The sequence below is a fragment of the Arctopsyche grandis genome, chromosome 4, assembly GCF_051622035.1.
Source record: "Arctopsyche grandis isolate Sample6627 chromosome 4, ASM5162203v2, whole genome shotgun sequence".
NCBI lineage: Eukaryota > Metazoa > Arthropoda > Insecta > Trichoptera > Hydropsychidae > Arctopsyche > Arctopsyche grandis.
Genome location: NC_135358.1, coordinates 16560575 through 16576809, shown reverse-complemented (window position 1 = coordinate 16576809; position 16235 = coordinate 16560575). Strand labels below are relative to the sequence as shown.

At 33.0% G+C, this 16235-nt stretch overlaps 1 protein-coding gene across 1 annotated transcript in view; it reads right to left on the bottom strand.

Moving 5' to 3' along the window:
• Positions 1-623: 623 nt before the first annotated feature.
• LOC143910535 (uncharacterized) overlaps positions 624-16235 on the bottom strand; it is a 90928-nt gene continuing 75316 nt past the window's right edge. Inside the window, exons 3-5 of the mRNA XM_077429044.1 lie at positions 3023-3304; positions 1251-1365; positions 624-1174 (exon numbers count right to left, since the gene is read on the bottom strand). Coding sequence (XP_077285170.1) covers positions 1010-1174; positions 1251-1365; positions 3023-3304 — 562 coding nt within the window. The 3' untranslated portion in view covers positions 624-1009. The remainder of the gene's footprint in view (positions 1175-1250; positions 1366-3022; positions 3305-16235) is intronic.

Genomic DNA, 16235 nt, shown 5'->3' with positions numbered 1-16235 from the left:
GATTGTAATTTAACAATTCAATTCTATGCTATGTATTATATGTATATTGTATATGTATGTATATATATATATTTATATATATATATATATATAAAATTATTATTTACAATATAATAGTGGAATGTGAATCACAGATCGATCACTAACTAAACGTACACAATGTACATACATATGTACGAGCTACATACAGAAAATGTGGGGACATAATTTTCATAATCATTGTTACATTGTTGCGAATAATGTATTTTCGCACAATATACATATGTATGTATATACATATAATTATTACGGCGATAATTCAACAGCGAATAATAAACTTAAATGAATTTTCACTTAGCAGAGCGGGCTGTTCGCATACGCTTTGATTAAGCGTTTCGTTTTAATTTTACACAACAATTACCCAAAAACATACACGCTGACGTAACAGGGTTTAAATATACATATACTGGTAATTTGTTTTCGGTTAATACAAAACGTACGTAAGAAAACAAGGCAATGTTTTTCGTAGCTGCTAAATATTGAACAGTATGCTTTTATATATTTTTTTATCATTCCAGAATGAGTGTTGTTATATTATTCCTTTAACAATAAAAACTTAAATAGAATTTTTAAAACGAAAATTTCATGGTAAAAACTTATATTTATTGAGAATAAAAATAAATTTCAGCGAAATATAAATTAAAATAAGCAGCTTTGATATTTTTAGAATACACAAAATACAGAACACTTAATTAAAATGGTACAATAATTATAATAAATTATAAACATCACACAAACACAACATATAATAAGCTCAAACATCTTCACAAAATGTAAAATTACATTAAGAATGCCGACTTTCTTAATAGGATCTCTCAACATAAAATTCACGTTTTGAATATTCGATAAAATCAATAAATTAACGTAAAATTAATACACACTCTAATGAAATATTTCATATATAATATGTATACGTATATCCGTCCACTACAATTTACAAGATTTAAATGTGATCGAAGTGTGACCAACATTAATTCATAGTGGTCCACGTGGATGACGAGGTTGTCAACAGAGCTGCCATGGTCAACACGACAGGCAACAGAAGTGTAGCTAGAGCAGGTGCCAATCCTGGAGAACGGCCATGATAGAACATCAGATCGGAACATTGACTCTCGATGTACTCGGTGCAATGCATCTGTAACAATTACCACACGAATAAATAAAAAAAATCAAATTATATTTTAATATGTAGATGTGTAAATTAATTTAACCTTGATCAAAGAGTCAGCTATACGATTCAGGAAATCTTTGGTAAAGTCGGCCGATTGAGCTCCACACCTGTCACGGACTACTCTTTCAGAACAACTCATATACGCGTGGAAAGAACTGTAAATAATAAAAAAAAATACAATTTTAGTACGAATTGTGTAGAATGAAAATAATACGAGAGCAAAATCTTCATGCAAAATATAAGTAAGTTCGAAGAAGCCCAACAAAGCCTCCCCAGACTCTGACGTTGGCAGCAGAAGGAAATTGGAGGGCAGGGGTTGGGGAGGGTGAAGCAAAGACCCACAAGAGACGGATCAGGTTATCTCATGCAAACAAGATCCAATTTCCACTCTGGAAGTAGTGAAAGCCTTCGGTAGCCGAGCAACCAAATAAAAATGGTTAATTATCCAACACTGAAAGGCCATCTTTTAGTTGGAACTTACTATTTATTTTTCGTATTTATTTATATACTGGCAGTTTCGTACAAAATAAGGTCAAAATATCAGAAATGACCATGAAGGGTCAAAGTCGCCGAAAAAACTTCTTTTCGACATCATAAACAATAAGTATGGTCCGTCATTACGACTCATTGATTTATTTTTCTTGTTCAAGCGGGAAAAAAGTTAACAATAATATCTGTAAATATTGGCTCTATGTATGTGCATACATATGTATGTATATGTATGTATAAATAAACATATCAGACACTGAATCAGTTAACGAGGATAAGTGGCCATGTACATATATACATACATCTATTACAAATGTCATAGGTTGAAATATTCTATGTGCAATTAACCTATGTATTCAAATTCGACAATAATGATGCTTCTTTAAAATTTATAAATATTTACTAAATCGAGTCCATTGATCATTCAATATTTGCATTGGATAATATTTTCGAGGTATATATGTGTTATATGTAAGTACATAAGTTAAAATTAAGCTTTTTTCTCAGTTTTATATACGGCATATTTTATACGGGTCCATAGATATAGCGATGTGTTTCTACCATCAGTTGGGAAATTTACTGTACATATACAGAAGATAGTTGACCTTTTAAAAACTTAATGCAGTATACTCTCGATTATCCCGGCTAATGCTGGGGAGAGAGGGCACGGATAATTGAAAAACACGGATAATCTGAATAATCAAATTTTGACTTGGTTATGTGGATCATATTCAAAAAGCGAATGAAAGAGACGATATATGTAAGTAAAATGAAGAGCGGAATACATAATATAAACTGATTCTCACCAGACAGATTGTAAATAAATTGTATCATACGAAACAATTATGTGGAATTATTATTATGAAACAATTATTTATGAATCCGTATTCCCCAGTGAAATCATACTTTTACTATGAGAAGTACACTTTCACGAACTCAGGACATTGAAAACAGCTGTCAACCTGGATGCTGCATCATAACAGCACTAATTGGAGGAAAGGACTCAGGACTGTCCAATTTATGAAAAATAGGGCATTCCATTCAGGAATCAAACGGTTCCCATATGACGCTGCATTTGGACAAACTGCAAAAGTTAGTCTAACATCATCAAATTTGCCTTCTAATGTGAATTATACATTTATACACTGAAGAAGACATTGAAAAACTTTTTTGGAGGTAGAAGAAGAAGACACAACATTAATGGAAGTATCAGAAGTAAAAGTATTCGGAATATGAATTCCTTAAAACGCCAGTGAAAGTATACTTTCACTGCTAGTATAAAATCATTGTACATAGCATATGTATATATGTATATATCCTTACCAGCACACTGTTTTGACGGCAACGGGATCTGCAACTGTGTGATTGGTAGAAAGTGCAGCCACCGCAGCATGATGATCGGCAGCACAGCGTTCGTATTGAGGACGAAGTTCTTGCAAGCAAGGAGCATGGGATAAGAATTCATTTTGGTAAGGACCCTCATTGCACAGTTCGTGAACAGCCTGTCCAGTTCCTTTGAACAAGCGTTTGAAGTGAGTGCGATGTTCGGCACTCATGCACCTCCTCGTGTACGAATGGATGCATTGAAGCCCTTTCAGCAAATCTCTGAAATAATATAGAAAAGTTCTAAATTAGAAATGTGGTCCGAATTTATCCACGTAGCACAATATATGGAATTAATCGTTTGAGGTGTTTTGTTAGTGTACATATACGGCCGTTTTTCGTTTCCGCAACATCGGTCATCCATTTTGGTTGGAAACTTTGTGGAAACTGGCTGCCGATCGACCTTTCGGATTATTAATGAAAATTTACAGCCGCAATTACTAACTTTAATAATTTATTATGGTGGGTGGCTAGTTGCTGTGGCGCGTTCTGCTCGCACAATCGAACCGAAAACAAAAATATTCCCAACCGAAATACAATAGCGGGGGTAATTAAAACTTTCACTCCATTTTCAAATGATAGACTGCGCGGGGTAAAAAATTCCGACAGTCTATCACTGTATACTTTTTATCATGACGGTTGATTTTCATATACGGGAAGATGTTACACAATATAATTCCACATAGGCCGAAGCAAAAAATTAAAATTTCCCACGGTGGACCTATGTACATACATTGTAAAAATCAAGGGAAAGTTTAATATGAAATAAAAATCTATTTTAAATAATGCTTTCAACGAATCGATTTATCTCGAGAAAAATCACGAAAAAGTGGTTCTTTTTATAGAATAATTTAAACTTTTTTTTATTATTTATTAAGATAAGTGCTTAATAGTATTATATATTATTGCAGTTTGATTGAGTCACTTGTGATTACTTTTGACTCAGTGACCGTCACCGCATCGAAAATTCGAAAAATTGAAAATGTTCGTTTACCATGAATACATATGAAAAACGGTTAGTATATATGTTACATATATGTATGTATCAGTGGCGTGCTGTAAAACTCTCTTTCCCCCCCGTCGTACAACCTCTCTTAATTTGCGCGAGCAGGATACAAGAGGAACAGGCTTTTCCTCCCGTATCCTGCCCGCGCACATTAAGCAAGGTTGTACGACAAAAATAGAGATTATTTTCACAGCATGCCACTGACATATATTATACATATATGCATAGTACCGTTTACCATGCATACATTCTTTTCGATTTTCGTTCTTTGCTTTTTCGATTTTTCGACTTTCGATGCCGTGATGTAGACCCCTTTTGACTATATTATTTGACTATATTTTTTCCAAATACTTTGATTTTGTTGATTTTACCAGGGCTGTGGAGTCGTAAAATAATCAACCGTTCCGACTGACTCCTTTTTATTATTTTCTTTAATTAATATTATAGTATTACGGTATATGTCAAATAGAGTCTCCAATATTTTTTATACACACATTTCTATTATATGTAGGTGCCATAGCAGTTCGCCACAAGACGACACATGGTTAAATTTTTGTATCATACATAAGTACTAAACAATTCTAAACATTACAATACAATAGCATCATGTACAAACTGGTAAAATCAACAAATTCGATGTACGATAAATTTGCGAGAAACTTATGGAGAGAGGATGCCGATTTTATTGGATCTGATAAAACAATTAAGATACGTAAATTGGAAAATTCTAACAGGAGACGGTTGATATTGGTTTTTAATAACTTTTCATATCTCAAATGGAAATAACTGATTACTCGATTCCGGCTGAGATTTGAACCCACGACCTTCTCCACTGAGAAACAGTGAGCTACGCTGTAGCTATAAATGTGGTGACTGTTGAGGTTCAATAAAAAAGAAGACAAGATCAAAATAATCGTTGTGTTTGACCATTTGTCATTCCGTCCTTCCCAGAAAGCAAATAAAACAAAAAAATAAAACCCCTTCTAAATGATACTTTACAACATGGCAGATAAGAAACATGTGTTTGCATGATGATACGCGGATAAGCTCAAAAATGCAGAAAAAATAAAGTGATAAAATTTTGAGAATTAAGTCAAACAGAAATAGTGTTTTTGGAACTGAAAATTAGACTTCCGCCACTTTCAAATATAACGGCTCATATGTACATATGTATATAGTTACAGATAATGTGGTGTTTTATAAGTAGTCAAGATGAATCAAACATTACCATCAAAAGTAATTATGGACATAACCCTAAAATTGTAGAACACTTATGAGTACGAACATTAATCAAAATAATAAGCTGTTTTATTGCAATATAATCCGTCCTCACATATGGAAGAAAATTACACGTTTTATTACAACCATTACATTATATTATATTTTATATAGAGATGTAATCTACCTTCCATTTTGTTTAGCAGAGGCGTTAAATATTCACAAGGGACGACTCGATAATTCGCAGTGGTAGTTTTAAACGAGCTTTTATTTAGTATGCGAGCGCGCGTGCGCGAAAACATCACGTCGGATTATGACGAATACAAAAGGAGCACAAACGTCCAAATCCGCGTCCCGCATTAAGGCGTCCATTAAAGTTTGAGAGCTTTCCGTTTCGGCTCCTGTGGGATGAGACGGGATGAGGTTGACGTCGAACGTGACGGAAGCTGCCGGGGGGACGTCGCGGTGGACGCCGGAAGTCGGGGCGCTGAAGGAGAGCCGAGGGGGACTACGAGGACCGGAAGTCCCAGCAGGAAGCGTCCAGACCAAAACTGAAACGGAAATATGTTTCGCAACTTTGCGGCGTCCGTTTGCGAAACGGAAATTCGCACCAGACCCCAGACTTACATCACGTTCGGGGTAAAAAATAAAACTTTTCGACGACTGGAAGACGACTTGTTCTTGGTTGGGAATTTTAAAACAGTTTCCGGTTGCTAGGATACATATAAATCAATGTTTGTCTGTCTGTCACGTATGCGTTCCTATACTTAACTATAATTTCATTCCATTATTAAGTATTAATATGAAATTGAAACATTCACTTATCGAAACGCATCGAGAAACGGGAACGGGAATTGCATGCGTTATTGTACGATGGAACGTTCAGGATTTATTGTGTGCATGTCCGGGAAGCTTACTGTGAAAAAAAATCGGCCAAAAACGGGAACGGAAAAGGGGAAAAACGGGAATGAGTGACATTGCTACGCAATAATTTCAAATGTTTTCGCGACGCGACCTGCGTTGTAAGGGTCGGGCCGCACCGTGCGACTTGCGAGCGACTTGGTTGAGGGCGACCAGACCAATGCATGCAGGTAGATGGGACATGCCACACCCGTCAACTTGTTTGTTGCACGAATTTCCATACATTTTTTCGTGTTATATAAACAAATAATTGACTAATTTTAAATGAGTTCGCTGCCCGCGTTTTTCCGACACATGGGAAATGGAACGGGAACGGGAATTTCATGCGTCATTGTTGCATTGCAACGCATGCCGGGTTCAGCTAGTGTTATATAAATTCTAATTCTGATCAATTTAATATAAATTAATGACCACAAACGTATTAAGGTTCTGACTTCTGACCCGAAGAATACCCGATTATACGCATACGCGTACATTTTTTTTCTCAAAAAATAGAAATTAGTTTCATTTTTAATGCACTCTTCTCGTTCTTTTAGAAATACATTATGGTATAACAGTATGTATATTTTATGTGTGCTTTAACCAAATTTTTAGCAAACGAAAAAACCGATATAAATGTACATACATACATTCATATGTATGAAGTCATATTTTAGTGACAATATCAAGAAATTAAAAGTCGTGGTAAAATTTTTAGATACACTCATTTAATCGTGTTCGTAGATATTACTATTATACAAACATATGTACATATATAATATGAAACAAAAAATATTATAATCAATATTTGCATTAATTGATATACATATACATACATACATATGTAGCAATTTTATTTGTCATTATAATTTTTTACATTACATTTAAATCCGTCTTATACGACAGATTCTTTATATGTACATACATACGAATTGCAAAAATATATACTTGCGTCTATTAAATGTGCACTTCATAGACTTGTTGATTCAAAGGCAGACTCAATGTAATAATTTCATCATAGCCATAACTCCGAACCGTGGGACCAAAGAAGATACAGTGACCCCGGAAAGGGTTCTTCGTTACACTAATTATAATATATTCAAAAGCACACAAGCCTCATGACATACTTCCGTTTTAAGCGCCCAGTATAGTAATTTAGACGGCCCAAAAGGTCCGACCAGTACACCACTCCAACGTTAATGTGGACACCGAACACTAATTAAGACACCAAATTAAATTAATTATTAATAACACACCTGCGAAACGGTTCTATTCCAAATTAAATTGAATATAACAAAATCTTGCCTTCTTATGAACAGGAGCTATTGTAAATTGCTAAAAAACTGATAATATATTAAAAAATAAAAGCAATATTAAGTATGGTAATATATGTATGCAGTTGCAGATGCAACGGGAAAAACTCAATGATGCATAGTCAATTGTGTACATTCATAAATATGCGCGTGCAAATGTTTGAACCGGGATGCGTTATGCGCTTGCAGAGTAAATATTGCGCAATAATCAATAACACATTAACAATTTATACTCTCCCCCGTATGACGTTTTATTAAACGAATGCGCATTATTTTTACTGTTTTATTACACAATACTGTGAATTTATTTGATTTGTGCAAATTTTGAGTCAACAAGTTGTATACATATGTATAATAATATGATACTAGCATGTATTTATTTATTACTAGTTTTTTTTAACCGGCTTCATCACTTTTTTATATATTTTGTTTCCGGACTTTTTGTGGCTGGACCTTTAACCGGTTGGATAATTTTCGGTCGGACGTTTTATCATCTGGGTTTTTTATTGTCTGGATCACTTATCAGGTGGACATTCTAACGGATGGATCTTCTTTCGTAGAACCTTTGTCGTTGGATCTTATATCATTGTACCTTATGTTGTGGAACCATATTAATGACTAACGTTCTTGGAGTCTTGTTGGTGATGACTACCATTCTCGGAGTCTTGGTGATGATGACTAACGACTGTCATCTGCCGAATCAATGATGATGACTGACTTGAATGCTATCAGTTTATATACTTTTCTCTAAAACAATGAACTGTTGAAGACACGTGTCGTTCTACTTAGTAAATTAGTTGTGTCACACATCAATGGTATGTCTTATCAGTTTAGGTATGTCACAAAAAAATGGTGTGTCTTATCCCTACTGGTTAGTAAACTACATTGATAAGCGAGGTATGTACATAACAATGGGTTGGGCAAAGTCCGGCACTCCTCATTGATAAGCGAGGTACATAACAGTATGTACTAAGGCTTCCAATCCCGGGGTCCCGGTGTTTTCTGGTACCGTGAATCCCAGTGCTGAAACTAGTTTGAATACCGGGATTACGGTGCTGGCAGAAATTTCATTAAAAATATTATTTTTACAAAAATAATATGGAAAAAAACATAAAACAACATTACGAGTATATAATAGAGGTTGCATTATCGGTTTACCGGTAAATCGCCAAAAAAACACCTTTGGTAATTACCGGTAAATTAGAAAATTACCGATAATTACCGGAAATGATTTTTTGGCGAATTAAGGACAGCTACAGGCATGGTATATGCATGTGGAATGGGGAGTCTTGTTTTTCGACTCTGGCAACACAGATAGACTGTGTGTTACGTGTCACACTGGTGTCTACGGTTATCAGAATGCGGTGACCGAATGCTCCGCTGCAGCTGATCCTAGCTGATTTGAGACAAGAGGACGAAGAATATTCTATGATCATTCGTATTCAGATCTATATTCTACTCTGTTTGCATTGATACATTCTTTTTTATATTTAATAAAAAAAATTTGTGAATTATAGATTTTATAAAATACTTATTTATTGAATTTTTTTTTAAATACATATTTATTTATATGTTAAATAAGGTCAATAGTAAATTTGTATAGAAGATCTCCTTTAAAAAATCATAATCTTCAAAAACATATAAAAGACGAATTAGGAAAAGAGCTTACTTTGTATCGAGATTGCAAAACTCGGTGGAATTCTTTACTGAAAATGCTGGAACGATTTTATGAAATTAAAAATGCGATCTTAAAAAGTTTGATTGATATAAAATCGGAGATAAAAATCTATAATATTGAATTTGATAAAATTTCTGACATAATATTGGCATTACAACCGGTAACAATAGCTGTATTAGCTCTATGTCGTGAAGAAATAAATCTATAACATATACAGCCGACATAACATTGAAATGTATGCTTGATGAACTGTCTAAATACAGTTCTTTTTTGGTCATGAAACTTAAAGAAGAGCTTATAACTCGAATAAAGGAAAGAAGAACGATATATTCCGACTTGGTTAATTTTCTTAATGATCCTGATACAATGAATGGTTTTGATGAATATGGAGTATTTAATATAACGAATAAAACTACAATAATGGAAAAAATCATAGATATAACTAATTTTTGAGGGATGAGAACTATGAAATTTCTGAACAAAAAGACAAAGAAGGAAATGAAATAGAAATAGTCGAAATATTAACACTGGAAGAAAAGCTTAAATTAGCAATAAATAAAAAAATAAACGAAAAAAATAAAGTGGATAAACCGAAAAAAGATGTACACAATGTCATATTTGGAACTCAAAAAAAACTCGTGGTAAATCTTTAAAAATATTGTATTTCAACATTTGAATCAGAACGAGTATTTTCATCTGCGGGACAAATATGCACAAAATTCAGGTCAAGTCTAAAATACGAAAGTATTGATATGATTTGTTTCCTGAGAGCATATTTTAATTCTGAAAATTCATTGTAAATTGCAAGCTCTAGTATATAATGAACAATGGTGGGATGGGCAATGACAGTCATAGTCCATTTTTTTGTCACCCGTTTCTTCCACCCGCTTCGACGCCATTCAAGCTTACCGTTTCCACGAAATTGTATGGCCTGTATTGTGTCGCAGATATTGTGCTCAACTGCAATGATATTTGAAGCATATTTTAACTGATTCATACTCGGAATCGACCTCTGATCACGTTTTCGTGATCTAGAAAAAATGTGCGTGTGTCTGTGTTTCCGTGTGAGTATCTGTATGTTTATTGTGTGTCGGTGTATTTTGGGGATTTTTTGAACACTATTCGTCCCACCGAACTGAAACTTAGTATAGGTGACTGAAATTTTTTTCGATACACCGTAATTTTTTTTCAATTTTTTTAGTTGACCGGAAATGGTACCTCCTCTTATAGCTGTCTTCCTTTTTAAGTTTTTGAATTAAATTATCTCCCAAGCCACTCATCAAATCGGACTGAAATTTCTTACTTGTAATAGAAATTATTAATATTATACCCCAATATTTTTTCCTAAGCCGAAAGAAGTACTTTTAATTTAGACAATCAAGGTTTTTTATGTTTTTCTAAGAAATCCTTTAATTTATTGAACTGAATTTTTACCAAGTTAAGTATTAAATTTGGTCAACGCAATCTTTCGAGACTTAGAAAAAGGAGCAGGGGGCATCTCAGATAAATCCACACAAGAACCACCTACAACCCGTCAGTACAAGGGAAATATCAGGGTGAGGAGTAAGAGGAAAGAGGCAGGAGAGGGCAAGGGGTTAATGTGGTCGAATTAGCGCTAACAGGGAAGTCATGTAAGTAACGCCCCTCAGGGCCGGCACGCGGCCACTTAACGCCTAATCACCGAGACGTGACACGAAGTATACCTGTACGGTCCGATTGGGCTCTGTAAAGCCTGAATGTGTATTTAAACCAGTATGTGGAATAAGCTAATTGGAATCTATTGGGATATTGGAATACCCCGACAGTCATGTAGCCGAGAAACGAAAGTCATGTTTATTCGTGTAATGTTTCCAATCCCAAAACAAACCCTTTCCACTCATTCATCGAAAAATAATCAACACGGCAATCCAACACTCACTGGTCACTTGATACACACTACATATGTATACATATGTACATATTATTATATCTCTTTTTGATATTACAAAACTGTGTCTATATTGTAATATATCTTCATATATGTATGTATGTACATACATATGTATAAAATGCAAATATTAAAACTATCCAGAAAAAATGTCTTCCTAGTTTGATTTGTATTTTAGGTAGTGGTGGCTCGTGGAAAACGTTTTTGTGGATAGGTATTGCAGTACGCCTGTTCCTAGACCTTTCAGGTTAAGACAATGGAATTTCTATTTACTTCTATTGTCAAGAGTCGAATTGTATTATCCAGCAACATAGATCAATGGTTAGCGTGTAATGCTTTCAATTGTGTGGTAACAGGTTCAATCCATGGCTGTGCTGCTGGCCAGACCTTGGATAAGGACAAAGGTCTTGCCAGCATCACAGCAAAACACAGCAGTAGGCTAAGGTCTATTGTTTTTTTATCAGTTTGCTAATTTATCTGATTTCATTGAAACGGTTCCAAACAATTGGCAATCCAGTTCTATTTCTCGAAAAATTCGAGTTTAGAGCATCTCGAATTCGCTGATTTATTAAAAAAATTCTGCGAATATGCAAATTTATCCATAGATAAGTCTCTATAATGCATTGTTAAAATTATGTATATGTATATATGTATATATATATATATATATATATATATATATATATATATATATATATACATATATGTATATATACTGCACGTCAACATCCAGCCACAGCATTACACAGAACAGACTACTTCTGGTCATACTATACAGCACCACCCGTTTTTGGAACATTCATATTTGTTTGTACGAGTACATCGCAAAATCGGCTTACATTTATATTACAAAGTGCTATGATATGGCGCAATATTGCTTGCGTCGTATCGTAGAATCAATATTGTCACAATATGACGTTTCCGAAAATATTTGCATGACAGCATTTTCATTAGTACGGCTGCATTTTTCACAGTACTCACATATTAGGGAACATATGTATATAAATAGAATGTAAGTTCTAGAGAATAAATTTCGTACTGCTGTTTACGTGCAGTTTCCAGTCGTGTTGTGCTAGTATAAATGAACGTTGACAAGTGCAGTTTTAAAATTGGAAAAAAGCCTCTGAGGGACTTCGTTTTCCTTAACTTTTTCCATTTGAAGAAAATAAACATTTTCATACCGATAATTCAACTAGGCTATTCACATTAACTAACAGAGTGAAACTAATATAAAGCTTGTAATAAGCAAACTGAAATCGTATTTCAATGTCCAAGCTTAGTATTGTGGTGGAAAAACGATCCGACAAATTTAGGGTTGTAATTTTCGAATGGTTCGATTCGTAAATTAAATTTTCGCGCATGTTATATCTAATAATTAAGGTCGCGTACACATTACACATTGTCCAAAGAGATAAATTACGATAAAATAAATCGTAGCGGTGTGTATATGGGATCTCGAGTCTCTCGAGACCCAATAAAACATCGCGTATGATTATTGTCAAAGAGCTCTGAGCGAAATTTATATATAATATATGTAGTATATATGTACATACATACGTATGTATATTTATGTACGTAGAAAATATTGAGTTAACCACATTGCCCTCGTTGTAGCAAAAATGATTATATTATGATTAATAATTAATTTCAAAATAAATTTGTTGCATTGTCTGAGAGGGCACGCAAAATTCTCCGTAGGTGCGTAATTAAATTTTCAGTTTGACCCAGTTCATTCGCATCGATTTTGAATTTATGTTACATATTTAAATTCGCAAACTTTTTCGTTTCGTTTTATTGAAATTTAAAATGGCATTGCTTTTCCGGGATAATTCCAAATACATTATTGAAGGGACACAAAAACAATGAACAGCGAGTTAGTAATACATAATATCTACAAATAATACAAAGGGCAATCAGAATGGATGTACCTATGTATGTATGTATATATGTACGTTCGTGTATACTGTGCCTAGTGTTCCTTCTCGAGAATTTCTCGAAAAAAATACCAAATTGAGAATTCTCATTTTTCGAGAAATTTTATAAAACATTTTTATTATACAAAAAAATTTTTTTTTTAATATTTTCAAAAAGTTTACAACCACTGCCATTTATAAAGCTACATTAGAAAGGACGGGTTTATACCTAATGTGCATACTTCTTAGAAGGGGTCTGGGAATGATTTTTAACTTTTCTTATCTTATTTTGACCTGAACATTGCAAACGCGTCAATCTTTCGAAATACTCAATTATCCTCTGAATGCATTGAATACATCGTAATTTTTTACCGAACTTTTTTTCTATTACTATTAATTTTTATTACTCTACCTGGCTTATTATACATAGATTATAGAAACCTCTCCGATAAGAACAAAGACGTGGGAATCGGCAGAATGCAAAAAGATTTAAGAATATTTTTCACTTTTGGTAAACCAAAAAGGTTTACTTTTCATGTTGTTTTTTGTGAAATAGCAACGGTTATTAATAGAGAAAGAATTTAGTATATTTGAATCGATGGGCAATAGAACAAATGATTTACAGTGCTTATTTGAAGCCTTGTTGTCAATTAAACCAACGTCAACACAAAACGAGAGAAATTTTTCCACGGTCGAAAATTTCTGAACAAAATAAAGATCAAGGGATCTCTGTCCCTACTTTAGATGGCATGTGTTTTTAAAGGGATATTTTAAAAATAATATATAATAATGTATCTAATATTAATTCATACATACATATGTAATAATACAATAAAATCAACGTTGTAAGAGATAAAGTTATATAAATTAACGTTATAATTAATAAAATAAAATTGAAATGTTTTACTGTTTTCCTAGTTTTTTTTTTATTTTAATTATGTATACACTAAGATAATACATACAAAAATTACATAACAATAATGCCAAAACATATATTTGTATTCTTGAATCCAATTATGTCGAATAACCGATACTTTACTGTGTTATATACATTTTTTCATTTATCAAAATTTATTGAGAATTTTCGAGAAATTTAAGAAGTTAAATTGAGAATTCTTATTTCTCGAGAAATGAAAATTGTCTCGAAATCAGAATCACTAACTGTGTTAACTATAATATACTCAATGTTTTCAATTCTACATATTTATTCAGTGAATTTTGTACTTTCCTTCTAGCTGTTTTAAAATTAAACATTCAACAGTAGAACTCCAAACAGAATACACTATGTATAAGTAAGTAGTATATGAAACGTAAAAAGTATTAACTAAAATAAATCAAAAAATATACAAAGTAGTTACATAACATTTGCTCATCTGAAAAGAAAAGTTGGTGGAAAACTTCAAGTTTACAATGAACTATTGTATATTATATAATAGTATACATACATACATATATACATATATGTATTTATATATTTATTAAGTGAACATATATGTAAACCGACATTCGAAAAAAGAAAAACAATCAAAAACGTATTTTAACTTGGGAGGCTACGTCTCGTTTTGGCCGGGACAGTCCCGTATTTTACGTGCTTTGCGTTAGTCCCGTCGTTTTCGTAAATTTGTTTAATATGTCCTGTTTTATCTATCAACGGATTTTTTTGAAAAAATCGCTTTATGCTTCTATTTTTAATATAATTATTTTAAAATAATTGGAAAATAAAATATTATATTATATTCAATTTTTTATCTTACTTTTATTTATTATAAAATGTTACTTAAAAAAACAAATGAATATTAAAGTAATATATAATAAATTTTTTTAGTTGCACATAATTTTGCCAATTAAAAGAAATCGATAACATCTTTTTGGAAATTTTTGGTCATTTTATTTATTAATTACACGTTTCGGAAAAAAATTCTGGCCCCGGCGTACGAAAATCATATATAGTCTTAGTATTTCAAGTAAATAATAAATATAAAAAGTACTTCATATTAAAATAACAAAACGTAATATACTTAAATACATAGATAGTAACGTAATTTATCTTAAAAGTTAAAAAACTATTGTGTTTTAAACTTTTTTTTATAAATCAACTGTAATTGGGAAGAGGATAATTAAATGTTTAATTTGTTGAAAGTCCATTTGATAGTTTTGTCCGACTACATTACGTCATACTATTTGAAAATATTCAGAATTCCCTTAAAACACCGTTTACGTTTCAATACGTAAACGGTTATTAAACAAAAAAAAAAATCATTTATATGACGAAAAACACAACCAAAAAAAAAATTACGCTTATAGGCGACATAATTTGAGTTTCCACTTTGGTCTGCGAGTTTTTCTGATCAATCTGTGTCGATTTGCGAGCGGCAGGGTTAAACGACACGTGTCCGGGGTATATTTCACCCCGGCTAATGAAATATACGCCACTCAGGTATGTCGCCCGCTCCTCTAGGCACGTTAATTTATAGCCCGGTCTCGCACTCGCACCGTGATTCTTTCGAAAATGTGAGCTCATGATTCTTGTCATGAGCTCGAGACATCGATCATGTGTAATCCTGCGTTCATGCAACTCTAATCCTGGAAAATGAACCGGATAAAACATTCCACAATAAAATAAAATCAAAACGACAATAAGTAGGTTCATATCTGTTGAATAATGAGGATGAACATATGTAAATAAGAAAATAAAAATTCTACCTACGATATGTAGTTAAGAGGGCTGGACAACAGCGCCTTGTCCATACAAACGTACTATACTTCTCCCTTCCTCAATTATGGCACTAGAGAAATTATTTTTTAATATGCTATGAATATCTACCATTGGGGTGCATCTATCGTTTTATTTTTTTGATTAATTATTTTTTATAGGAGCTAGGAGCCGCCAAACATCTATAAAATCGCCTCTTTTTTACACCCACGAAACGAGTCCAGCGTGCTTATTTAACGGTCGATTTTAAAAAACATACGCAGATAGATGCACAGAAAGTATCTTTCTTATACCGATGATGAAATTTTTTTTAAAATTGGTCCAGTTTTGGAGAAGAAAATAGGAGAATACGAAACCTCGATTTTGTCAATTTAAAATACGTTTTATCTGGTCGAAGTGCAACTATCGCATTCACTATATATATATATATTGATATATGTTGTCGCATTCACTCAATATATACATACACTCAATATACATATATA